Genomic DNA, 26,978 nt, shown 5'->3' with positions numbered 1-26,978 from the left:
CATCGCATCAAAACTTTACACACCTAAATAAAGCATTAAATATAGATGAAATAAAAAACTAATTGCGCAGTTACGAGAGAAATCACGAGACGGATCTTCTGAGCCTAATTGGTACATGATTAGCTATAAGTGTTATAGTAACCAACATGTGCTAATGACAGATTAATTAGGTTTAAAAGATTCGTCTCGTGTTTTCCAGTCGAGCCGTGAAATTCGTTTTTTCATTCGTGTTCAAAAACTCCTTCCGATATCCGGTCAAACGTTCGATGTGACCACAAAAGTTTTTGTTTTTGCAAACTAAACACAGTTTAAACTGAGGGTACAAGATCTAAAAAATTTTAGTTATACAACGATATGGTGGGTTCATTCATCTTCAAGGCTAGTAATACAAATACTATCCGAGTATTATAAAATCACTCAAGACTACAAGCCACCTAAGTGTTTAATCTCTCACGCTCCTCAGGCTTAAAAAGGATTCCACATCATCAACTGACACACGATGACAACTACTAGAGCAAATTATAGGTGGTGTTTGGAACAAGAGACTTATTTTTAGTCACTTGTCCCATCGAATGTTTAACACTTATTATAAATAGTAAACATAGACTATTAATAAAACACATCCATAATCTTGGACTAATTCGTGAGATAAATTTATTGAGTCTAATTAATTTATGATTAGCCTATGTGATGCTAAAGTAAACATGCTCTAATTATGGATTAATTAGGTTTAAAAAATTCGTCTCACGAATTACCACTCATTTATGAAATTAGTTTTTTTATTAATCTATGTTTAATACTTTAAATTAGTGTCCAAACATCCGATGTGACATGGGGCTAAACTTTTTAGCCCCATCTAAATGACCCCGTTCATTGGCGTCCCTCAGGCAGTCTAATGCAAAACAGTGCACAGCTAACGCACAATTTGGCTTGTAAATGCCTGTGCCCAGAAGCTAGGCAAGAACGGAAATGTTCAAAAGTATAACTCACCTGGAGCATGAAGTGAAGTATCCATGCTCCTTCCCTTGCCTCGCCCGTGCTCGAACCTGAAGCTGCAACGACCATATATTCATCAAAACCCTTGAGCACGTACACAAGAAACCCCGAAGAACCAAAATGCTCCACCGCCTTACGTACCTCTCGTCCAGGCGCGGCCGCCGGAGACGGCGGCGACGGGGAGAGTCGTTGGCAGACAGACCACGGCGGCATGGGGCTCTCGCTCCTCCTCCCGGCACGCGGCTGCGCGGCGGCCACCTCCAGGAGATCGCCGAGGTGCTCGGGGCGAGAGGAGCCGGGCAGCGGGAGAGTGGGAGTGAGCAGCACGCCCTCCGGCGAGCGCCCTCGCTTACCACGTAGAGAGCGGTCGTCTCGTCCCGAACTCCGCGATGGCGGCGGCAGCGGCGGCGGAGGAGGAGTGAGAGGCAGGTCCAGTCGCGTCTGCGAGCGATCGTCGTACGGCGGTCCTGGCAGCGGAGGAGGAGGAGGTCGTAGGTCAGAGTCGACGGCTCCGTCGCCCATTGCAACAGAGGACGCGCGGCCGCCCGCTAGGTTTTGGGGGGACGGCGAGGAAATGGCGAGCACGCGACGCGACGACAAACAAAAGGAGGGGCCGAGGGGGGACAGAAAGAAAAAACGAAAGTCCCAACTCCCAAACCAGTACCCTTTGGTTTCGATTTTTTTTATTTTATTTATTACATACTTTTAATGTCATGGATACAGTGAAATATGAAATACCATGTTTTACCTGGTGAAACAAAAATGTCATTAAATATTTAAGTTAGTCATTGATATAGATGGCCAACTGGACGAGCAAGCATGGCACGGACCAGACACGGTCGGGCCCGCGCCGAAGCCTATCGGGCCAGCACGGCCTGATCAACATGTCGGGCCGTGCCGTGCTAGCCCACAGGCAGCACCGGCGGCCTAGGCACGGCCCAAGGGCCGGCCCGAAGGCACGATGGCCCATCATGCATTATAAATATTTTTCATTAAAGTTTAATTAACTAATATCTCGTTATAAATATTTAATTAGAATAAATACAACGGCGCAACCAGATAATAAGTTGGATAAATTGTTTAGAAAAATTTCATTTAGAACAAAATTAAATCTTACATGCATCCCTGTAACTTGATGATGAGAAAAGAAATATCATGCAAGTGGGCATTGGTGTGAGAAAAAGCATCATGGAGGAGGAAGAGGGAGCAAAAGCATGGGATGCTCAGTGCTTCACAAGAGGGATGTATATGTGCTAGTAGATCGCATGAATGGAATCAGATTGTATAGAATAGTTCTCGACTTCTCATAAATATCGGGCACTCGACGCCTAGCAACATCCAATTTTCTTGGAATACCTTTCTAGAATAACTTTCAGCCTTGTAAGAGTTAATTAATTCCCTTATTATACTCTAAAATAGGTATCACAGAAATTAGATAATTCAGTAATTTCAGCTATTTCAAATGGGGCATAAGTGACTGAACTAATTATATTCATTTTACTGAAGCATGTGCAGTTCCAGTCTTCCAGTGAACAAGTGGACTTGCAGTCAGCCAATACAGAACGCCATTGCTGTGTGTATGTAACTTAGTGGTTAATTTTCTAGCCTCCAATGGGTGAGCATCAAAGGAAGAGGGGAGCCGGTTCTCTGATGAGCAGTCAAGCCAGCCTCCGCTTCAGGGACTCGTTCTCCTTCCGGAGCTTCATCACCTTCTGCTTCAGTGTCTCCACGTGCTGAGCCGAGATGGAATCCCTCTGCTGCTCTGCCTGCTTCATCTTCGTAGTCCTCACTGAACCATCAGAAAGCAATGCTGTCAAGAATTAACCAACTGGGGGTTAAAGGCACAGACGTGTTAGAGTTCAACTGTTCAAGGGGAGGTCATGTTTTTCGAATCCATGGGCAACTTCAGAGTGAAGATATAGACCATTCTTCAGTTTCAACTGAGACAGGAAAGAGAGGTAATTTGCAAATATATGATTTTTTTTTTGTCAGCGGAGCAGCACAGGTTGAACTTACATTCATTTTCAGCATTCTGAAGCTTTATGTGCATGTCATTTTTCTCCGCCTGTTCAACAATAATCACATCCTTTAGATCCTGAATCTCGTTTTTATCTGTAGCAGGAGTCAAGAAATATGTTCATCATGAGAGTAAAGAGACTGTATTCCGAAGGAATTGATCTTTCATAGGGAAAAGAGTTTAGAGCATTACACCGCTGATGTACGTCAAAAGTAACCTGCTCCAACCTGCTACTTAGCATGTCAATGTGAGCTTTATGAGCTTCTAGTTCCAGGTTGAGTTGCTTTATCACAGCTTCATTGGTTGCTTGCTGAACAAGAGCGCAGCTGGTCACAATAGATGGTAGCTCTATTAAATTCGTAAAGAAATTACCCGCAATCAACTACGCTCCTTGAAAGGAAACTAAACCTGAGCTTGTTCTCCAGGTCATTGCTGTTCATTTCACTGCCAAGCTTAAGCTGTTCGATTTCCCTCTTATACTCCTGCATGGAATGAACACAAAGTATACATTATATGTTTTATGGATTAATAGAGACTATGGAATCACTGATTACCTCTTCCCTGGATAACAATCTTATGTTCGCCTTTTCCAGTTCTTCCTTCAGATTACGAGACTCTGTGTGAAATTTCATCTGAAGAACATCAAGCATATAAAATCATTCAGAACTAATCCAGTGTATCGTAGACATGAATTTGCTGCATATAATCATTTCAAAATCTGTCCTGTTACCAGACGATCTTACAAACCAGTTAACTGACTCCAAGTAGGAAAACAAACCAGTTGCAGAGTTCAAGATTTAATGTAATATGGGAGCACTACGCAATCAACATCACGGGTGAAATGGTGTTGCATAGAACTTAAGGTGAGTTACCAAGTACCTGATTCCATCTATAACAATCAGCTAGCATTGAAATAGAACAACTATACAATTTTATCCTCCTTATAATCGCACTTAGTAAATAGCACCAGACCTGGTTGGTGAACTTGAACAAAGTTTCAGTGTACAGCCTTCTCAACCTCTCATTATCTGCACAGCAAAAAAAAAAAAACAAATACCATTCTTAACGCACTTCTTGATTCAACGTCAACAAACAGCTAAAGAATGCTGAAATATCAGCTACCACACGGTTCACATCAACAGGAAAACAACAAACTGAATGCCTGAATCTAAGCAGCTAAAGGATGCTGAAATATCAGCTAACCACTCTTGAGATCTGCAATGTGTGACTCAAGAGCTTGACGCTTCTCGGATTCAGAGCTGCAGTTCACTCTTAAAGCCTGGGCTTCCATGAGTGCATCCTTGTACCCCTGTTCGAAACAAGAGATCAAACAGCAACAGAAGATCACAATACAAAATTGGAAATGGATCATCGGTAGGGTACAGCTCTTAAATAACATAAGATTCATGAAATCAGTACTGATCTCCCACCCAAATTTTATCGGGATTAATCGCAGCGGGTTAAATACAGAGAGAGAGATAGGAGCAGTGAGTTTTGAGCATCGAAACTGGAAGCAGCTACCAACATTGGTGACGAGCAGCAGTTCGATCGCTACTTGAACCCTAACCCAATTTCGTAAACGAAACGGCGCCAAGAACAAACAGCAGGTTGGAGCCGCGGCACGCCGGAGAACGGAGGGGCGGTGGGGGACCTGGGAGAAGCGGTGGAAGTTTCGGAGCAGCGATTCCAACTCCTCGTCTCCTCCCGCCGCCGCCGCCATTGCTGCTCTCGTCGTCGCGGCGGGAGGGAAGGGAATGGACGACAAGCAGGACGCCGGGGGCCTGATGGTGGAATTCAAATTATCGGGAGGGCTCTTTTGCAAATCTCCTGCACTCGTGGCATCATCTGGACCGTCAAAACTAGATCGAACGGTCGTCGGATCACACTGCAAACTGCGAACGCGGAGATCAAGAATTTCGTTTCTCTTATTAACAATTAAAAATAATTTACAGATAATATTTTAATATTTGTGCCCTTAGTGATTTGAAATAAATAACAAGAAATAAAGAATCGACTGCAAATTTGCCACCATTCAACTATTATTGCAAAACTACTACCTGAAAATTAAAAAATACAAGTTTTTTTTACAAACCCCCCAAAACAAACCAGGATTAAAAAAACCATAAAAGAACTTTTAAATTAAAAATTCAAATTTAATTTTTTTCCTTGCGCTTATAAGCTGCTTGAAAGCTAAATAATGAGGACAGAAGAGGCAAATCAGACAGAAATGCACTGATGCTGTGTTTGTGGAATTAACTGGCCTGATGATCAAGTTACATCTGTAAAAATCAACGATTACACCTGATAAAAGTAAAGCGTTGATATTTCATGGAATCATATGCTTAACAAGTACATTTATCTACCACCAAAGGTAAAGCTATAAACTCAGGTACAACCATAGGAGGCCACAAGCATATGATTCCGGATAGACCGGCATTGCAGATTTGCACATAAATTTTCTAGATCCGGTCATATCATACATCCGGTTTTACATTTTCTTTTTGGCATCATGACGATCTGATGTGCAGCATCCTCCATCTGATGATGATCTGGAGCATTATTATCACGCAGCTCCCGACCGCGACTCATGGCCATTAGCGGCAGGAACTGCTTCCTCCACTGTTTCTGCTGTGGAATTTCGCTGCTCGACACCTGGCGCACCCATGATTCCGTTCTGCCGCTGAGGATACATAATTCACATTTTGAGTAAGACTAGTACTGAACCTGTTAGATTCACGGATCTAGCGATAATTAATTTTCTCCTAGACAAGGCAAATCATGATTGATCAGTGCTCTGCTGCTCACAAGTTAAAACATCATCCTATAAAGAAAATAGGAGCACATCCTAAGGATGCATTTCATCAGTCCATATGCCTTGCCCTCTAATGCCAATGAGGGGAAAGTAAATATGCTTAAAATTACATGCAATAGGCCCAGATGATGGTTTCACACTATAAATTTGAGGTAGAAAAGGAGCAGGTAATTTTTTTTAAATAAAATGTGCAATCTAATATGCTGAATGAAAGTGCAAACTTCGTGACTTACGACATCGTAGGTTCCAGATGGCACAACTTGCAAAGGCACAGGGGGACCTTTTGTAACATCTCTCATTGTACCCTATGAAAAACGAACAAATTGGAGCAGGAAGTTATCAATAACATCAAGAGATGTGAAAACAAAGTTAAGAATAGTACTGGCCCTAAAAATGCTAAATGTACACCTAGTCTGCAGGCTGACTTAAAACTAGCAACAGTGAAGTACTGGGGGCATGGAAGTTTTGGCAGGAATGTTACTGGTCTTTCAACTTTCAAGATGGGACCAAACAGGTTAACTGTGATATGCATTGGACACAAAACAGATCACCCAGAAGATCCACCCAGAGAGCTACAACAATCAAACTGGAACAGTACAAATTTATTTCTTTGCCGCCTAACGTTGCATATGGTAGAAGGGTCAATTTTACCTGGCCTCTAGAAAGGCAAAGAACTATTCATCATAAATATTAAAAGAGGAGCCCTCTATGCAGCGGAAGTTGTGCAAACAGCATGTAACATGTTCTAGAACTAGCAATTACCACCAACTTCTAGAAAGATACAAATGCAGTGTAACCAAAATTTACAGTACCTTGTTTGCCCACATAAGTCCACATGCATTACACAATGTTCTTGGGCCATCAGGACCACGGCGCATCATAGGCGTCGATGCTGCAGTAATACCACAATGATGGCACCTGAAAGAATTGCATAAGGAGAGTAAATATCAAATCAATTACTAAGTTCCAAATTCTGAAGCAAAAGCAGCTAGAAAATAGAAGGTAACATGTGTGGGGAACAGGTGGAGGAGTCATCTATTATCATGTGGGTGTAGCAAATAGTTGATCAACACAAACTATTATTTTCAGGTATCAACAGCCAAATAGCAGAAACCTGTGTGACATGGAAGAATTAGATTTGGTAGGCAAGTGAATGGTGCAAGTCAGGTACTTCATATTTTGATTGATTGAATTTGAATTTTATGTTGCATGAACGTCTACAGTACGAGAATGATGTTATGTGCTCACAAGTTGCAGTGTCGAATTCACCACATGAAAACACTTTGAACAGTCCACATTTGGAATAGTGTGCTTCTACCTTGCCTGGTAAAAAATTTCATGCTGCTTTCTTTTTATCTGGAACTCAAAAATATATACAATGATTCATTTTCCAGTAGAGAACTCCCAAGCATTTTGTTTTATTTTTCACATCAAACTCCAATTGAAATATATGCTAGACAGTTTTTCTGTAAGTTGATTCAATGCTTCTCAGTTCTCACGATTTCACAGGATAATAATAGGAAAGGGCTCTACCTAGAAAGGTTCAACTAAAATAGCCTAGCTAGCTCCTGCGACGTGCATGCATGCTGCACGGGACATGGTGGCTGGGTTGGCTACTAAGAGAAAACGGCAAGGTTTATCCACGGCTCCATGCACCCCACATGCTGTCTGGTGAACCGTCACAGATTTGACATCGCCTGCACAATAGGTCTATGTACCTGTGGACAGCGTGAGCATGAGATAATGTGTCCTGGCTCCGGTCGAAGATTTACATAGCAGTGTGCCCATGCATTGCAATAGAAATTCATTTTCTTACATTGGAGCATATTGAATATATTTCCAGTTGCGGACAAATTTTTGAAACACGTATTTCAGTGGCTAGGTGGGAAATCAGGGATCCACAAACATCAAACTATTCACACAAAGAAATAGCCATCCCTCCCAACATAAAAATACGGTCAAAAAAATTTCCATGCATTTGTAATTTTGTATACTAATGTGAAGTATCAACATATAAAAAGTAGAATAGTTTGAGGACATACTCAGCAGCTGATGGAGGTCGACCTTCAACTGCACCCCAATTTGGCGAACCTTCTGAAGAAGTCACAGTTGATGTTGCTTCATCAGCCTTGGATTTTGATGATGTAAACTGGCCTCTATTACGCTGCATTCTGCAAATGTATAGAAAATGATTTCTTCTTGAAAACAGGAAATAAGCTAGTGCTAATACACAACATAGCACATTTATTTACCTTAAGAATAGTTCAGAATGTAAAAAGAAAAAAAATGGCCATGCTAGCAAGATAACACTAACCTAAGTGCAACTTCCTTCCTAACAGTGTACCGGATCTTCTTATCGAAGTTTCTCTCTTTTCTCTTCTCCCGGAACCTCATCAATGATGCCATTCGGTGAGGAAAATTCATCTTCTACATAAGAGGACAGAAACAGTGAAATGAGCACCATAAAATTCATAATTGTTTCAAATAGCAAATGCCACAATTCGCCCGGCAATGACTTCACCTTACTATACGCTGTTGAGGACGACGGTGCCGAACCCGACCCTGGGGCGAGCTCTCTTCCTCCGAGCAGTAAGAGCACAGCTTGCACCTGCCAACACAATCAATTCAAACACACTACCGAGTCACCGCATGACTCAAACGCAAAATTTGCAGGCAGGGATCAGCGGCACGGCACCCTCTCGGCGGAGACGGACTCAAAGACGTAGACCTCCCCCTGGAACGACAGCGTGAGCGTGTTCGACGCCACGTGCGGGTACCCGCCCGCCTCCGCGCCGGCCACCGGCACCATCTCCCCGTGCGCGTCCATCCCCGCCGCCGCGTCCATGGGGACGGCCTCCTCCCCGCCCTCGTACTCGCGCTCCTCCTCTCCCTCCTCCTCCCCCTCCTCGTACTCCTGCTCCTGCTCGTGCTCGTACCGCTCCATAGCGTCGGCATCGGCATCCGCCTCTTCCGGCGCCGCCGCGGCCGGGGGAGGAGCCGATGCCTCCTCCGGGGGCGGGGGCCGCTCCGGGCCGCGGCGGGGCTGGTAGGGCTTGGCTTCGTGGTGGCCGCTCATGGCGGGGGGATCGGACGATGGGGATGGAGGCGGAGAGCGAGCAAACCCTAGGGCTTCGATCCGTAGGAGCGTCGGGGGTGTGGGTGCGGGCGGTTTGCGAATTGCGAATTGCGCGGTGTGGGGTGGGGGCGAGCTCGCGCGGATTTCGCGGGCGAATCGTGGCCGTCCGTGCCGCTTCCAGCTAGCCAATCACGTGTTAGTCCATAAGGTGGACACGCCCTAAAATGTCTCATTTGAAATGTAGTTTGTCTTTTTTAAAAAAAATTATGATCAGAATTTTTATATATCATTGGATGATAAAATATAAATAATACTTTATGTGATTTTTTTAATTCTTTTAAAAAAATCGAATAAGCGAATGGTCAAATATTAGACATCTAAATTTACAAATACAGTTAAATTGAGATGATGGATGTAGTAGTAAGTAGTAAGGATTTATTTTTCAGTCATCTCTGCTATGAATATAAACATGCTCTCTTTTTATATTGGTTGTGACCTATTCTAGTTAGCTACGGGTCAAGTAGAGTATATTTGTAACTAAACACTGAAAGTTTTTTTCTTTTTCTTAAAGGACAGTTTTTTGTTTTGTACTTCCCCCGTTTTCATTTGATGTTGTATGAATTAGGAGGAGATCATTATCATTGGCTTTATTAGGGCATGTCATTTTATGATTGTAGAGTTTGTATTTTTCTTTTACGTTTTTCATTTGTTGTTATATGAATTATTAGTATGATTGATATTACTAGCTTTACTAGGGCCCTGTTATTGTGAGATAGTTGATTTTGAATTTTTGTTGGCATGCTTGCCGAGCTCCAAAATGTTTACTATGAAATAAAATTATTTATAAAAGTATCTCATCAGATCTTTTCAAAGCAATTTCTCAACTTTGTAATAGTCAATTCAGTTTTTTTATACCTCCAAATAGATATCACAAAATCAAATAATCTAGAAAATATATAAATCTCATAAGATTGAACACTACCCAGGAAAATGATGCACGTAAAATGATATTTATATTTTTTTTTCACAAACACTGTTATGGCACATTGTGATTGCATCTTGATTTTGCATTATTTATCTCAGTTAAAATGCATTGAGCTATTATACGAGAGTTCTAACTAGGGGCGGAACCAGCCGTGGGGCAGCTTGGACGCGAGCCCCATGCCTGGTTGAAAAAATACATTCGAAAATACTTAAATTTAGTTAAAATTTATTCTAATATATATATATATATATATATATATATATATATATATATAATCATTGAGCCCTAGGCCTAGGAATTCTGTGGTTCCGCCCCTGGTTCTAACCTATTTCTTTTTTATTCTAATACTAATATGACATGCCAGTTTCTTAAAAAAAAGCATTAAGCTATTGTTTTTAGGAAAATGATACACGCACAAAAAAAATTCATACAAATTAATGTGGCAAATTATGGTTGCATCTTGACTTTCATAACTACCAATTGACTAGATGGAATGTCTAAGATTTTTTTTGGTAAGATTCTCTCTATTTTACATATGGAATGAATTATTTGAGCGCCAAAAAAATTTCTTTTACTTTGTTTATTTGCTGTTCTAAGCTAGTAATAATGAATTATTGCAATCAATTGGTTGGGATAATGGGGACGATCAGGTTTCATTGGTTTTATACAGTTTCATGAAAGTTAATACTGCAGTCATGTTTCAAAGAATTTTGAGATCTCACTGTTTGAACTCAGCGTGTACATAAACCTGAGCAACACCTATAAAATAGGCTCCTACATATATTTTTAATCATTAAACGATTTCAGAGATTACATTATGTTAGCTGTACTTGGTTTCTTATCGAACCCCACACTGGAAGTAAATTAACTGTACAGAAGCTAGTGACAGTTGCTCTATCCTCATCCTTTTACTACTAAGACTTTAGGACCTAAAACACAAGAGTGAAAATGGAAATCTTTTATTCCACGTGGCACACCACAAGGACAAAAAATTACGCGAGTATATACAAGTATTTTTTTACAGAGCTTCAGGCGCTTCCTAATTGTCATCCATGAACTCATGATTCAGATTCGACGGACGTCTAAAATTTGGCATGCCATCTTGATTTACCGAGTATCCTTCTGATCGCTTCCTTGGCTTCTTCAAGTGTTTCTACACTGTGATCCAACTCAAAGGCTATCCTCTGGATGTTGAACTGCAAAACCTCACAACAAAAACTTTAGGATTGCTACCTCCGTTTCATATTGTAAGACTTTCTAGCCTTGTCTAAATTCATCAATTAATAAATGTATATAATTTATATATATGTCTAGATTCATTATCATTCATATGAATCTAGATAAGGCTAAAAAGTTTTACATTGTGAAACAAATAGAGTATCTAGCAACGATTACAGCGCACACACAATTAATACTGACTACTGCTGATGAAAACAAACATTACAGTGCGGTAAGTAGTATCAAACATGTCAAAGATACAAATAAGTACACCAATGAGAAATTTGTAGTGAAAAAAAAGGGCTTACAACTGCATTACATGTTTACTTCATCTTTAAACAGGCTTACTGTTTTGAGCTTTAGAGTTACTTTTAGTAAAAGGTTCTTAACCAAAATAGCACGTACACAACTTTTTTTTGTATAACACCTTCCTGTCTCTATATTGTAAAACAAACATGCATGCAATTTTTGAGTTGTATGATAATGTGTGTTCTAAGTTTTTAATATATATGCTTCTTGAACGAACAACTATGATAATGTGCGTTCGAAGTTTTTAATAAATAGCACTGCACAACAGATGGTCTCTGACCTCGCACAGCTGCAGCCTGCAGCGCTCACTCCTCCTAGAGTATTTTCAGGAATACACATTAGATTTTCATATCTTTGTATTAAGATGGGGAGGTTTTCACCAACAACACAACAGGACGTATGCACAAAAGAGGGCAAAGAAAAAATTAATGCTCAAAGCTGATCTCTCTCACATATGGGATGGCGCGATACAGTCCTCTTAGAGTGTTACCAAAAGAGAGAGCGCATTCGAAATGCAAGACATTCTTCAAACTTCAGTTACACAGAAATGCAAGGTGCACGAGGATTGATGTAGCTTAGATTTGTAAGAATAAACTAATTACTAATGTTCCCGAGTATTGTACCTGTGCACCTTGTCGAACCCGTATATCAATACCTTTGCTATCAATTGATATAAGAGCTGCATCATCTACCTCTCCTTCAGTTGATAAAAGCTCTTTCAAAGGCTTTGAGTACATTGCATTGAGTTCCTGTTAAAAAGAATATAGATGCAATAAATAATATGGAAAGTGGCAAAGAGCAATCAGAAGAATTTCAGATAATCTACAGACCGAATAAGAAAAAATACATGTTCCAGAAAAAAACAAAAAACTCCCCAGATTATTCTTGAGAAAATCAGTATATCCTTACCTTTAAACTTTGCTCCCCACCATCAGCTGCAATCTTATCAGGTTTCAGAGCTTCATATTCTTTCACATCTATCCAAGCAACAGTGCCAAACCCTCCAATGAAATATACGTCACTGGAATGTTGGCAGACATTATGACAACCATAAAAGAAGACATATGGCATGTTACAAAAGGATGTATCCATCAATAGATAAAATAATAATTATAGAATCACAAACTTAAGCTACTAAACTTGTGAAATACCACAAGCAAGATAAAGGACCACAACTGAATATTGAGAAAAGTAGTTCTTCATGTAGGTACAACTTCAAAAACTACCTTATTGTCTGCATTTTGTAATAGTAAAAGTTGCCCCATTGATGGGATGCCCACTGTTGGTGCTTCGTAACATACTGTTCATGAGCCCATTCCTGAAAGAGGTTTAACTTAAGTCACTGTTTCCATTGACAATTGATAAATCAGCTAAAAACTGAAGAAATAAAAAATAATGGAAGATTCATATGTAAATAGTCTTTATTCCGATCTTTCTTTTCAGAATCTGTTGACCATGTCAGTTACTTGAGTCATATGACTCACATTCTTGGCGATTAACCTCAGGTACAACCCAAAGGTCAAAGCTCATGTATGGGTATATTTTCTTTCATTGGAATGGTTAGTGAAACAGTTCCAGGCAGTACATGTCAGCTAGGATGAACGTAAGAGCTACCAAATGATCCAGATCAATTTGGAAGTTAGCAAGGCATAACTCACTGCTTCATTTGACCCAGAACCAGCTGAATAAAATGCTCTGGACATTCCATCTGTACCAGAACAAAATTGACCGCTGTAAATTCAGATTCAACTTACAGTTTTGGAGGTACTTTTGAGCTTTTTTAACAAGTTAAAACCTCCGTCCATACGCAACTGTATACAGTAAAGTCACTAGGGAGTGGTTTCAGGGCTATAAGCGTAAGTGGAGTGAACATATAAGCTGACCAGTCAGGAAAAATAGATCCCAGGTAACACTGTAAAGTGGTAGAGTGAAAAAGGCGTAAAACAGACTTCTCCAGAAGTCTGAAACACCTTCATCATTTGAACAGACGAATCATTAAATTTACCAAATCAAGTAACATAGACTAAAAATGATATCAAGGTATCATATGGCATTAGTAAGCATCTAGCAGTTTTAGTACAAACCTGCAGGTCAGCAGGCAAGGGAAAAACATCACCGAAAATTGTTACACGTGCATTTGACAGTCCACTCCATCCAGGTACCTGAAGAAAGATAAGAAGCTTTAGCACAATAAAACCGTGGATATTATTTAAAAAGTACATTAAAATTACCTGTACAACAATTGTGCATCTAGGGTCTTCCAGAAGATTTCTTGTGTGGATGGCCAAAGGCGACAATGAAAAAATGGGGTCTGCATGAAGAAATTGTGGGGAAACAATCCTATAAGGTTAGCTACCCAACAAATTCTAGATAAATAAAAGTATGATTGATAACTTACGTCCCATTGGATCAGGCACAAAATCCACTAGAGAACCAAATGGATATCCTGCGCGTCGATGATGCATCCGAGACATGACAGTACACAAATGAGCAAACCTTGCCTGGTTTTGGAGAAGGGATGGAACTGTTAAGTTGTTTTGGTCTATATTTTTTTCTAGGTATGATAAACCCAATAGTTCTGAGTGATTACTAGCTACTGATGGCTGGTATGTAAGAGTTCAAAATATTTGAATCAAATACCTGCTCCATCAGATTGCGAACAGCTCGAGCTGGCGGTGGCAAATCATGAACAGCAGTTGCAGTGTGTACACCCCCTGAAATTGGTGTTCTGAAAAGGCCAGCTCTAGATCCACCAGAGTTGCTCCCACCAGTCTCACAATGTTTACTTGTTTTCATATCATGGTTATCACCCTAGCAATATTATAAAAGGAGGAAAACTATCATCTTTCACGGAATCCTGGATACCTCATGACAATAATTAACCAATCAATTCATCCTTGGACTTTCAGTTTTCTAAGTTCTTCCTCATAATAAGCAAAATCGGTGTCAGTTCTTCTCTTATTACCATTCTGGCATTCTTAACCTTGCAATTTTTCATGTTCTTACTCATATGTTACAATAAACAAAAATCTGGATCAGTTCTTCTCTTGTGAATTAAATAGAAATCTTCTCCACTAGTTCAGTTGCCCGGCCATCTCCCATTCAGAGATGTCCAGCAAACCAAACGCACCCTAAAACGACATGAAATCCACCCAATACACAGCCAGCCATTCATCCATGATCCATCCATCTAAACTATCCTCAGAAGAATACCTGGAATGAGGGCAAGGCTTCCGCCTGGCCATCCGCATCGCTGGAGGAGGTCGGGGAGTCCCCTGCCCCTGCTCGGAGCCGCGCGCGCTGGCGGCGAGGGGCGCGCGGCTGCAGATGATGCAGACACGTGGATTTGATGCCGGCGTAAGGGACCACCGCCCGGGGCTTCGGGAAGGCTGCGGCGTCCGGAGGGGTCCTGCGGCGGGAGCGGGACGGGGACGGCGACGCTGCGCCGGCGATCGCCGGCGGCGACGTGACGGAGGAGCGCACGAGTGGCTCCATGAGCGAGATTGGTGTCCCCTACATGCCGCGCGCGCGTGCCTATCTCGTACTACAAGCGCCCGCGGCGACACTGACAGGTGGGCCCCACCCAACAAAGCTGGGCCCCGAAAGGTCCACGCCTAAATGGGCCGGAACGGACCGTACTACGTGGGTGCTACTACATGGGCCGAAAAGAAATGTCCTCGTCTTTTCGATTATTCGATTGTGTCTAAATATCAATTTTTAAATTGTAGTACTTAAATTTAAATTCAAAGTTAATTTTGCGAGCTTTTCATAGGAGTTTCTTTTCCTATCTTTACTTTCAGATCGCAAATATGTCGTTGGCTTGAAAAAGCCAAAAAAAGAAAATGATCCCCGAGGTTACTCCATGGTCCATGCAAAGTAGAGACATCTGAACACACATTCCAGATGCAAACAATTACTTTAGCCTTCAGGTCGAGATCCATACAATTCTTGCAGTTTCATTGAAAGATAAAGAAGATGAAAAATGCCAAAGCTCCCCACGTCACATTGAGGCTGATAGTAATGTTCTCAAGAGCAGTTTCGGATTGGGGAACAAAAATGTTAAAGCTCCCCATAGCAGGGCCACTGTGGTAATAATGAAACAATTGCTGTGTTGCACATGTAAACAAAAATATTGTGGGTAGAGAATACAGGGAGCCAACTTCAATTGGGAGAAAGCTGCGACCATCCCAATATCCTAAAACTTTGAGAACTACATTTGTCATTCTTCTGTAAAGCTGTTACGTATAATGTTTAATTGCTACATGCAAAATTATGCCCTACATCTTTCTAAAAGCAAAGAATAGAGCAAGCAAAAATGAGAGTATGTACAGAGGTGGGTCTTTGCCGCTGCTGCTTTCTTCAGTTTCTATTCCAGACAAGGCAGGATAAATGCATCTCAAAGAGGATGAGAAAGACAACCTGAAGTTGATTCGCAGCTGCCAGTTTGATTCAGGTATCCGGTAACGTATTCAAAAGAATCAACAACATTAGCGCAGACTGCTGTAGCTTGCTATGGAGTATAGACATACTACTGTACAGTAGCTCACCCAAGGAGATAACTACGGCTGCAAAAATATCATTCAATGTATTTAATTAATATATATTGTTGGAATGCAAACACGACTCAATCATGTAAATATCATCTGATTGCGCAAAAAAAAAAGATGTGCCATGAGCTCTGTGGAACAGATAATAAATCTGAAGTGTCAACACATTCTAAAAATGTTTCAAGAAAACAAAAGGCAAGGAGGCAGTACATAATACAGGATTGCTGTCAGCTCATCAATATTCGGTACCCAATATTAATGGTGGTCCAGAGCATTTGTTGAAGAAAACTTACCATTTAATCTCGCTCATATTTAACTCTTTATGTCAAACTAAATATTACTGTTTATCTTGACCAAGATCTGACTGGAAATTGTATGCCAACACCAGTGTTTGGGTTAGACCACGGAGTAGATTATAGAAATAGATTGTGAAGTTCTTTCGGTTTGGTGCAAAGAACTATAGGAGTTACACAAACTGCTTAACTATTTGTTAGTGCAGGGTCTGCTGCTAGCCAGGTGGCATTAAGTGAAGTTTTAAGTTCAATCTCAAGCATAGATGCAATAAAATATGCATCAGCAGAGCTATAACAGCTCAGATTTTAATGACAAAGACTTACCTTTACACATAATCTTCAAATAAAACTAGCAAGCAATGCATGTAGCACAATCCAATATAGCAAAACACCAAGTCTCAATGTTGGTTGTCTCATGAGCAATCTATCTCCCGAGACCCTGTTAAGAAACAAGGTGGAACCCTGAGAAAACACCTTTAATCAGTATTAGTAAGAACTGAAATTACACTCACCACATTCCATCAATCCTGTCCGATATAGGCCGAGTGAACTTTGGAACAATGCGTGACATCGTCAGTGACTTGAAACCATGTGCTGAAATAACAAACAACAGATCAACCGGAGAATGAATCGGACACTTCAATCTGAATTAATAACAGGACTAAATTTACCTTTATCATCGTCTTCATCATCTAACGGCTTATCCTTCTCCACCTCTACATCAATAGCAACTTGATCGGTATTGACTTTCCGTGCTCCTCGAATCTGAGTGACAACCGCAGGTGGGCTTACTTTATCATTCTGCATTGGAATAAGAGCACACAAGTCAGCAGGATTAACACAAATTTGTTTCATACACTTTGTGCAGGTAAATGGCATATAATAAAGTCACTAACCACTTGTTCAATCTCTGAAGTGCCTGGCAGGTTTATAAATCTGCTAGGTTGACCTGATGTCCTGTCTCGACGAAGCAAACCTATCTGAGAATCTTTTTGGCTCAAAGAATATTCTAGAGCCTCTGATTTACGCAGCAATTCTTCCATTTTGGTTCTCTCAACCTGTAATAAAGAGTCTTTACTTTGCAGAGTCACCCTTAATTCATCTGATTCAGATATTAGAGATCCTATTTTCTTGTCCAACATATCCATATATACAGGAACTCGAGTGCATTCATAATCATTTATGCTCTCAGGGCGCACACCAAACTGCAATAGTGCAGTTTCCAACCATTTAATGAAATTGTTTATCTGAGATGAGTATTTCTTGTTGCTCTCTTCAGTGGTTAGCAGTTCATTAGTGCTTCTTGTAATTTCCTGCCGCAGAAAAGAGATTTCTGAATCTCTCTCTTGCAGTTGTGACTGTAGGTTTTCCACTTCTGCAAGAAGGCTTTCAGACAAGCTATGCAACTCATCAAACTTGTCAACAGTTGTTGCAAGTTTTGTCAAGGCTTTGGTCCTGGAGACTTCAAGACTCTTCAAAGCAAATTCTTTTTCTTGAAGCATTTTCTCGAAGTCATTGCTTTTGTTCTCCAAGATTTCAAGCTCCCTTTCTTCTTCATCAAGTGCTTGCATCAAACCTTCAATCTCTGCACAATACACCAAAATATATCAATAATACAATAGATGCAGAAATGCAAAAGGATATCTCTTCAAAAACAATATCACATCATTACAAACAGAAGAGAACCAGCAGAAGCAAACCCAATCAAAGAAAGCTGCATCAATTCACCTTGGTCTTTTCTGCTAAGTTCATCACTCAATTCCTTTATTCTTTCATGCTGATCATGTGCCACTGCCTCCATATCTTTAAGTTCACTTACTTGAGTCTCTAAGTCCACCTTCTGACTAAGCAGCATCTCAGACTGTTTCTCTAGGTTGTGGGCTTCCACTCTAGCATTTTCAAGCTCAACAGATAGCTGCTTCGCAGCAAATTCAGCTTCCCTTACCTGAGATGCAAGCTCTGCACTGATTGTACTAATTTGGATATGTTTTTCTTGAAGCTCCTGCTGCAATTCAAGCACGGTGGCTTTTAGTTCCTTTGTGTTGCCGTCGTTGCTGTTCCGAGTAGTCTTTATGGCTGCAACTAACTGGTTAACTACAGATTTTATGTGGTCGTCTGCAGATAAATGATTCTGCACAATAGAACAACTCTGGTCACAAGACTCGATACCAGTCATTCCTTCAATCTCAGCAACTGAACTAGTGCACGCTTCATAAAGCAAACTCATATTTCTGCGGATTGATAAATTTTCCTCATCTCTTTGTTTGACCTCTGACTGTAGTTCAACCATATTCTTTCTCAAAGCTTCCAACTCATTATTTTGAGAAGTAAAATTGTTCTGCAAGTTGGACATAACACCAAACAGTTCTGCAGCTTTCAGGTCAACTGAAAAACCATGCTCATGAATCCTTCTTTTGAGATCATTGCAGTCCTTTACACAATCAGCCACAGCATGGCATGAAGTAGCAAGATGATGCAAAATCTGGGTTTCATCAGCATTGTCCAATGTAACTTCCAGTGGAACATTTGGACTGTGCGCCTTCTGCAAGGAGCAAGCTCAACCAATCAGAAAGCAATGATGGCAAACCCTAAAGAATAACAGTACCAGAATCTCATAGTGCAAACTGCAGAGAATTATGAATTGCCACACTAAAGCACTACCCCAATTTCGTGTAGCACAAATAATTGTGTATCATTACAGCATAGGGAAGATCATAGCCATCTGGGTTTCTATTTGTATTCAGGATATTATACTCCAAGAATAAAGAAACACATTGATTTCTTTCATACGAATCAACATACAAACACAGTGGTGATCTCATCTGAAGAAAAATCACATTGCAGTTATATAATTATGAAAAAACGCATGATAATCATCAGTAAATGCAATAAAAAAATTATCTTGATTAGCATCACTCCGACATTTCTGAACAGCATAATATTTTCTAAACCCTAGGAAATATTGTGAGTTTGCATTTATGTGTATATATATTTTTCAAAGAGCTCATAGATAGCCAAGAATTACCTTGCTGCTTATGCTATTAGACAAAAGATGGTTAGATGTGATAGGTATCTCCACCATACTCATGCTGTCCATCCATTTATCAGAAGATTTCACAAAGTTCCCCATATAGCTGATTATGTCCACATCCTTACTGAACGTGTTATCAAGATGATGTAAAAGTTCAGAGAAGATCTCTTTTAGTTGACTGCTGGTGGAGTTCAACTCCATCAAACGATCTAACTGTTCCCTTCTTGTATGTGACTGCATATCCATAATATGTTCAAGATGGCGAACAGCATCAGCTCTTTCAGACTCTACAACGTTGTTCTGCTTAAGTGATTCTGACAGTGCAGCTTCTGCTTTGACCAGTTCATCCTGCAGGTTGTCAGCCCTTTCATGAACTTCATTTAGCTCAGCTAGAAGAAGCTCTGTTGCTTGTTTCGATTTCTTTACTTCATTTTGTAGGTCAAGGCAAAAATTCGAAATTTTTTCAACCTTGGTGATTGGGTCAGTATCAAATTCTTTACCAATATCCACCGTACTCAAAGAATTTAATAATCTACTCAGATATTGGGTTGCATCATGCAAAGTCTTCTCATTGTCAGCCAATCGACCCACCAATGACGATCTCTCAGACTCAAGTGATTCAATGTGTTGTTTCCTTTCAACTTTTAGTTTTTCTATCATAGTGTTCATTTCTTCCATAGTTTGCTTCAGGCTATCTCTATGTTGCACCAGGCCCTTCCCTTTCCTTACAGCAACATTTAGTTTCTCTCTCAGTGATGTGCATTTTTGCTCCTCCTGACTCAGTTTCTCTTGCAGATCATCACGCTGCTTAGTCAATGATTCCAGTTCAAGCATAAGAGATTGATACCTATTCACCTGTTCAGCATTATCTCCCTGCAACTGGTTTATTTGAACACGTAGAGTCTCCAGTTCTATAGTGAGTGATTGTGTCTTCTCCACAGCTTCATCACGCTGTTGCTCCACCAAGGCCAGGCTATTGCGAGCATGTTCTAACTCATCATTCAGAGTATTCAGTGCCATCTCTTTGTCCTCAATACCTATCTCTGATGTGGAAGCATCTTTAGACAATTTGGTTTCTGAGTGAGTTGATTCTGACAAATGAGTTCTGTACTCATCTATAAGTTTACTCAACAGCACACCCAAGCACAACACGGCAGCACCAGCACCAGCACCCGATGGGATTTCTGCATTACTGTCATCCCGCAATGCATTTCGTACCAAATCCAGAAGTTTATCGAGTTCCACTTCCATATCATGATAATGCTTGCTCTCTTCAGTCTTCTCAGCTAACTTCTCCTGCAGTTCAGCTAGATCTTTCCGCAAATTATTTCTGACAAATTCATCCTGAACAGCTTTCTCCGAGAGTCCAAGGAAGTCAAATCTCAGTTTCTCCAGGCTTTGTGAGAAGAATTCCTTCTCAGCCCTTATAGCAGCAATCTCTGCAGTTAGTTCAGAAATCCTTTTGTGTGATTCTTCCAGGTCAGAAATTAACATCTCAGAGGAATCCTCAAGGTGCTCAATCTTCAACTGTAACGCATCTCTTTCATGCTCAACCTCCAGTAGCCTGTTTCCCAACCAAGATATTCTATCTTCTGGTTCAAGCATCCTGGACTGTTGGGGGATGTCAATCTGACCAAGGACCTCTTCCCATTTCTGTATAAGATTGTTCCTCTCAACTAGAGATTGTTCCAACATGTTATTGTGCTCAGCCAGTTCATAGAATCTCCTATGCAGGTCATCATATTTGATCTTTATTTCTTCTGACCCTGAATTTGAATTTGAGTTTTGCTCATCATTTATACTATCAACGGCCACACCAGACTGAGAATTCCCATCCACAGAGGATTGCTTATTACCATCAGGTACAGTGAAAGAAGCTCCAACAGCCATCTTTGACAGAAGTTCTATTTTTTCTACTATATCTCTGAAATGAAAATGCTCTGGCAAATCTAGGTCTTCTAAAACTTCTTCAATTCTCTGAAGAACAGAATCCTTTTGGAGAAATGAGTCCCTTAGAGCAGTAGCTGAATTCCGTATGTAAGATAGCTCTGACTCCAAAGCTTCAATTCGATCAGCATCTGCATAGGATTTTATCTTGGCTTCCAACTCTATCAGCAATGCATCCTTTGACTGCAGTTCATGAGAAAGCTTCTCAAGCTCCCCAGACTTCTCCAACAGAGTCTGCTTAAGGCTGTCGCGCTGAACTATCAAACCCTTGCCTTTTGCAACAGCAATGCTAAGCTTTTCCTTGACAGAAGAAAGTTTCTGTTCAGATTGTTCAAGTTCAAAAACCTTTTTCTGAAGCTCAGCACGTGAGCTTTCAAGAGCCCCATCTAGCTTCACCAAGCCATCCCTCAGAACTGGAACTTCAGTTTCCAGCTGAATGTTTAACATGCTGAGCTGGTCAATTCTACCCTGCAGGTCAAAAAATATGGGTATAAATCCTTCTTTGATCAACACAGGCAAGGGCAAAGACCACTTTTCAGATGAACTTTGGTCAAAAATATTGATTTCTTGCAAGCAGATCTTTGATAGGCGGATTTCTTCTGCCATATTTTCAAATTCATCAATGTATGAAGCCACGCCCTCCTCAATACATGGCAGCACTGTGGTAAGAATATGGTGGTCCTTGCTGGACACTTCCACCTCACTATAAGCTGTTAAAGGGAGAACTTTTGATGAATGGTTTGCAGAATGATGAACCAACTTTTCTGCTATAGCGAGGCATCTACCATGCAGTTCATCCTGCGCTGCAATTCTACTTATAGAAACTGATTTAAGGTCTTCATTCAGCAAGCTAAAATCATTCATACTTTTTGTCAAAGAACTGCTGAGAGCTTCAGTTTCTTCACATTTGCTCAACAATCTTGACTCTAGGTCAGTATTCTTTGATAGCAAACAGTGGCGCTCAAGCAATAAACTCTTCAAATGCTCAACAATGTCTCCATATTGACTAAAGAGGGCTTCTGTTGGTTCGTCGGCATTGTATTCAACACCTGATTCATCTGGATTTCCCAATGAGTTGAATAGAAGTTCCTGCAAGGAGCTGTACATTTTCTTGACAATTCCATGTGCATGTTCACTCCTCTCTTGAACATCAGAATGTGCATGTTTTAGCTCCACCAGAGCAGCATTAAGCTTAGCATTGTTGCTTTGAGCATCCTCTAGATTCTCCCGAAGACCTTGGACTAACTTAGCAGTAAAATCCACAGAATTCAAAGCAAGAGAGCCAAGACCTTCACTCCCACCCAAATCATTAGGGAGCACATTATCTCTCAAAGCAATGAGCCTGTTGGTAACTTCAATGAGCACATCTGTTAATGACGTCATTTCCTTCTCAAGAGTGGAGATCCTTTCAGTCACATCATTCTGCAAAAGTTCTGCTTGATCAATGAGCCTTCCAGCATGAATATCTGCATCCTGGTGTACACTAGCAACTTGACTAAGAAGTTGATCAATTGTGTCCCTGTAGTTGCTTAGCTTCCCAGCAAACCCATCCATTTTGGCCACAAGAACTGCAGTTTGCTCTCTTTCTGCTTCGTGCTGTGACATAGACTTCACAGAAAGTTCTAGTTTGTCACACAGCTCAGCCATGTATTCTTCTATGTTTGCAACGTCTGAAGTCATAGCCTTCAACTTCTCCACAAGGCGGCATATCATCTCCCGAGTTATTTTTTGCAAATTATCATGCTCTCCCTCAGACATCCCAGGATCTTCCTGGTTTCCTTTTGACTCAAAGGATTGAATGAGCTTTGAAACCAGAACACGCCCATCAGACCGAGAAGAAATCCTCTCTACTACCTTTTGAAGGTCATGCAAATCACCTTTAGCCATCTTCAGATGGTTTTTCAGTGATTGCAAAGCAGTAGAGCTACATGTGTCATTTTCAGTGACTAGCTGAAGTGAACACTGATTATCATCGAGTCCAACAAATTCAGGACTTGTGGTTTCTCTTTCAGCATTTTCAACAATGATCTCTGATGAGTCCAGACGGGCCTTTTCTTGATGTGCATTGTGGGCTTTGTGCAGCAAAATTTCGCACTTAGTACTCAACTCTTTTATGACAGTTTGGTAAATATCGACACTGGTACCTGTGTACAGGCTTTCATCAATTAATTTCTCTGTGAGTTGTCCAAAATATGTTTCCATATCTCTGGTGTGCGACTCAAGCTGTGTATGTTTGGCATATGAAAGATGCAACTTCTCCTTTGTTTCCGAAAGATCTAACAGCAGGCTCTGCTTTTCATTAGATAGGCATAAATTATCCTCCTCAAGTTTCTTGTTTGCTTCTTTTTCAAAGGAAGAATTTGCAGATAACTCCATATGATCTTTTTGCAGTTCTTCCAATGAAGCCCTGCAGCTTGCTAATTCAACCAAAGTATGTTCCATGTTCTCCTTGGAGGATCGGAGTTCATGCTCCAGATTTGCACATCTATTACTGCCTTCATTCATTTCCTCTTTTAAAGAAGCTAAACTAAGTTCAAGGTCAGATAGATTTGATAAAATCCTTTTGTTTTCATCAGAAAGGTGCTCCCGCTGCTCCTCGACTTCCTTTCTAGCTTCTTTCTCAAAAGCAAGATTTGCTGTTAGCTCCAGGTTCTCCTTCTGTAGAGCTTCCAACATTGCCCTGCAACCAGCTAACTCATCCAGAATTTGTTGTTTGTTCTCCTTGGAGGAATGCAACTCAAGCTCCAAATATTCACATTTGTTGTTGCCAGTATTGATACCATCCTTCAAAGAAGCTACAATAAGTTCAAGTTCTTCCTTCACAGTATTCATATCCGAGAGCTCATGCCTACATTGCTGAAGCTCTTCACAGATTGCTTGCTTGCTTTTTTCAGTTTCTTCCAGTAGTACCTGGAGATTGCTGACTTCATTAGAAGACCGGTGTGTAGCATCTGAATTCAGGTCCGCACCCTCATCCAGCTGCAGCTGGAGAAAATCCCTTGACAGAGTTGCCAAGTACATATGCCTCTGGATATCCTCAAAATGATATGGCACCATGTCTTGCGACATATCACTCACAAGCGAAGCTTGGTCAATCTTCTGGTGCAGAGGAATAGTGACTGCCCCTAGTGACTTATCCTGTAAACTCAAATCATCTACGGCAACAACTTCCTCTGTATCATTTGTCGTATCTGGATCTTCTTGAACAGCTTCTTTACCCAGTTCATCAGCTTCATTGTCAGTATCTTCTCTTGCAGTACTTTCAGAAGTCTCGTGTTCAGCTCTAACATTCAACTCCCCTTCATCTTTAGCCACAGCACCAGACGGCATCCCAGGAACATCAATCTCCGTTTCTCTAGTTCCTTCCCCCTTGCTAGTATTACCAGCTCCAATATCTTGAGAATGAGCTACAGTCTCTGTAATTTCTTTGGAATCAGAATTAGTCGGCCTCTCAACAGGATTTAGATCCACCCGCTGGTGTTCTCCTAGTTGGTTGTCGCCGTTATCATCAGCTATGCCGCCTTGAGAAGATATGCACAGCTCCGTGTTTTCCTTTAAACTAAAATCTGCCAGTTTGTCATCAACATCCACCTCCACTAGCTGAGCTCCTTCTATAAGATCACCAGAACCATCTGCACCGGTAGCCCGGACTGTTAGACCTTCACCATCACCCAGTCCAGCACTTTCGTGCTCTAAACCGCCATGTTCACTTACTCCTACATCCTGTGCATTACAACCATCACCACCCTCCTGTACAGGCAAGACGTTGGTGTTATCCACCACCGTGCAGGACTCCGCAGTACCAGGCCCCTGCCCATTGCATTCCTCCACCTGCGACCTCACTGCTTCCTGCATTGAAAGATCAGTATTAAACACAGCAAGTACTCATTCAAACCCACCACCCCAACCCAGCAGAAGCACGAGCTTCACCTCAAATGGCGTGCTATGGCTGCCACCAGCCTCCCCAGCCAGCAACTTCAATCCAACAGGGGATTTCGGCTCCGACACGGCCTCCTCCGCGTCTGCCCCCGACTTGGACGAGCCGCCCTCAGCCTCCGCATCCGCCTTGGCTTCGGCCTTCTTACCAGGACCCTTCTTCTCCTTCTTCTTCCTGAACTGCTGCAGCTGCACGGCCCAATGACACCAAACGCTCGATCACACCAAAAAAAACACCTCAAACACAAAACACCAAAACAACACCGAGCTCACGGGATTCCGCACCTTCTGACGCCCAGCAGCGAGGAGATCAGTGCGGTTGTTCCTGTTCCCGCCACCGCCGCCGCCGCCCCTGCGATCCATCCGGAGAGATCTCCGCCGGGTCAGGACGCGAGTCTAGTACTCATCAATCCCCGCCAAACCCTAGGCCCCGAACCGAATTGGCGCGCACGGGGGAGCCCGCGGAGCGGGAGGATCTCGGGCGCTCGCCTCGGCGGGGAGAGAGATCTGAGGAACTCCCCCCCGGAGCCGAGAACAAAAAAATGGCGAGGGAATCTGGGGTTTGGATTTGGGGGATTCGGAGAAGAGGTGGTGGTGGAGGAGGAGGAGGAATTTGACGCGATTTTTTTTTTTTTTTGAGATTTCGTCGCGGTTCACGTTAGCGTTGGGGCGCGGGTTGGTGGTGGCGGGGTGGTGGTGCGGCGGTGTCGGTTCGTTCGATCGAGCGAGGAAGAAGACGCTCGCTTTTTCTTTTTTTTATTTTTTTGGTTTTGTGGTTGATCTCTCCATTTCACGAGTGTTTTTGTGCTGTGTGTTTTTGTTTTTGTTTTTGTTTTATTTTTTTCGTGTTGGATGATGGGGATGGATAAAAAATGGATAATCACTTTTTGGAAGCTCATGACTCATGAGAAAATTTTAGCATCCCTTTTGATAAAACTATTGGTTTTAGTCAAAGTGCACTTGAAATGTAATGACCATTTTAAGTCAATAGTGGCATGGACCGATTATATTATACCTAAGAATGTAGAGGTATAATGTAAAATAAGGGAATGTCGAGTATAGTCTTGGCTCTCGTCAACGTCAGCAATATTAATTCATTTAATAAGTGTATGTACGGTATAAAGGTAGAGTCATCTTCATTAATATAATAAATATATTTTTTATTACTCTTCTTTCTTTTTAATCTTACCTCATGCAACAACTTTTTATTAAATAAATGTTATAATAAAAAATGTTAAGAGTCGACTCTAAACCGTTGACATGCATAACAACCGTATTTTTCTTTCTCACTTCTCTTTCCTCCACGCCATTGTATTTGCTCAGGTGGCAATAGACATGTCCTAAGCATTTGAGACATATGGATAGTAATTTCATCACTCTATTTGGATTTTTACACGTGTTGTATATAGGGTATAGGGGTATCGTATTATTCTAAAAATTATGGTTAGATTTAAGTATTTAATGTTCAAAACAATATTTAGTCTAACATTGTTAATGATGAGATGCATACATACCAACGTCATGATTACAGCGAATAAATATTGATGTGCCTAATTTAAAACGATTACTCACTTTATTTTTAAAATAAGTCATCTGCAGCTTTATAAGGTGAAGTTAAGTATAAACATAAAATATCAAAAATTTTCACATTAACAAAAGCTTATAGTATTAATAGATGTGTAGGTAAGGGATATCAAACAAATACAACTATTTAATTTTGGTAAGCATTTCGTAGCTTTATAAAGTGAATGTCCGTTGATTTAATTTGGGGGACGAGAAAAAAAAAAGTAACATTTTGCTTGCTACTACCA

At 41.1% G+C, this 26,978-nt stretch overlaps 4 protein-coding genes across 7 annotated transcripts; all 4 read right to left on the bottom strand.

The window, feature by feature from the left end:
- Positions 1-2,274: 2,274 nt before the first annotated feature.
- Positions 2,275-4,762, bottom strand: LOC102705048 (protein At-4/1). 3 transcript variants are annotated; one of them, XM_015833657.1, is made up of 9 exons: positions 4,665-4,762; positions 4,217-4,322; positions 3,986-4,041; positions 3,568-3,645; positions 3,422-3,495; positions 3,206-3,339; positions 3,013-3,108; positions 2,861-2,936; positions 2,694-2,785 (listed from the first exon to the last, which is right to left on the bottom strand). In XM_015833657.1, the coding sequence occupies exons 1-8, from the start codon at positions 4,731-4,733 to the stop codon at positions 2,902-2,904; spliced, it is 648 nt and encodes a 215-aa protein (XP_015689143.1). In that variant the 5' UTR covers positions 4,734-4,762; the 3' UTR covers positions 2,694-2,785; positions 2,861-2,901. The 3 variants fall into 3 exon arrangements, with proteins under 3 accessions (XP_015689142.1, XP_006648305.1, XP_015689143.1); XM_015833656.1 differs by lacking the exon at positions 2,861-2,936 and having other exon boundaries at positions 2,275-2,806; XM_006648242.3 differs by lacking the exon at positions 2,861-2,936 and having other exon boundaries at positions 2,277-2,785.
- A 476-nt stretch (positions 4,763-5,238) lies between these two features.
- LOC102711318 (GATA transcription factor 17-like) lies at positions 5,239-8,989 on the bottom strand. 2 transcript variants are annotated; one of them, XM_015833368.2, is made up of 7 exons: positions 8,521-8,989; positions 8,347-8,433; positions 8,140-8,249; positions 7,868-7,996; positions 6,638-6,743; positions 6,059-6,130; positions 5,239-5,693 (listed from the first exon to the last, which is right to left on the bottom strand). In XM_015833368.2, the coding sequence occupies exons 1-7, from the start codon at positions 8,899-8,901 to the stop codon at positions 5,577-5,579; spliced, it is 1,002 nt and encodes a 333-aa protein (XP_015688854.2). In that variant the 5' UTR covers positions 8,902-8,989; the 3' UTR covers positions 5,239-5,576. The 2 variants fall into 2 exon arrangements, with proteins under 2 accessions (XP_015688854.2, XP_006646885.2); XM_006646822.3 differs by having other exon boundaries at positions 8,140-8,252; positions 8,521-8,988.
- A 1,692-nt stretch (positions 8,990-10,681) lies between these two features.
- LOC102711040 lies at positions 10,682-14,916 on the bottom strand. Its single transcript, XM_006646821.3, has 9 exons — positions 14,627-14,916; positions 14,054-14,224; positions 13,812-13,914; positions 13,645-13,724; positions 13,498-13,575; positions 12,640-12,731; positions 12,323-12,434; positions 12,037-12,162; positions 10,682-11,082 (listed from the first exon to the last, which is right to left on the bottom strand). The coding sequence occupies exons 1-9, from the start codon at positions 14,906-14,908 to the stop codon at positions 10,969-10,971; spliced, it is 1,158 nt and encodes a 385-aa protein (XP_006646884.2). The 5' UTR covers positions 14,909-14,916; the 3' UTR covers positions 10,682-10,968.
- A 405-nt stretch (positions 14,917-15,321) lies between these two features.
- Positions 15,322-25,936, bottom strand: LOC102704777 (nucleoporin nup211). The gene is made up of 9 exons (XM_015833767.2): positions 25,453-25,936; positions 25,162-25,356; positions 19,279-25,080; positions 17,982-18,795; positions 17,150-17,838; positions 16,925-17,054; positions 16,766-16,847; positions 16,578-16,692; positions 15,322-15,978 (listed from the first exon to the last, which is right to left on the bottom strand). Exons 1-8 carry the CDS (start codon positions 25,528-25,530, stop codon positions 16,593-16,595), a joined length of 7,890 nt encoding a protein of 2,629 aa, XP_015689253.1. The 5' UTR covers positions 25,531-25,936; the 3' UTR covers positions 15,322-15,978; positions 16,578-16,592.
- Positions 25,937-26,978: the final 1,042 nt, after the last annotated feature.

This window comes from Oryza brachyantha, chromosome 2, assembly GCF_000231095.2.
Source record: "Oryza brachyantha chromosome 2, ObraRS2, whole genome shotgun sequence".
Classification (NCBI taxonomy): Eukaryota; Viridiplantae; Streptophyta; class Magnoliopsida; order Poales; family Poaceae; genus Oryza; species Oryza brachyantha.
This window is presented reverse-complemented; position numbering and strand designations above follow the sequence as displayed.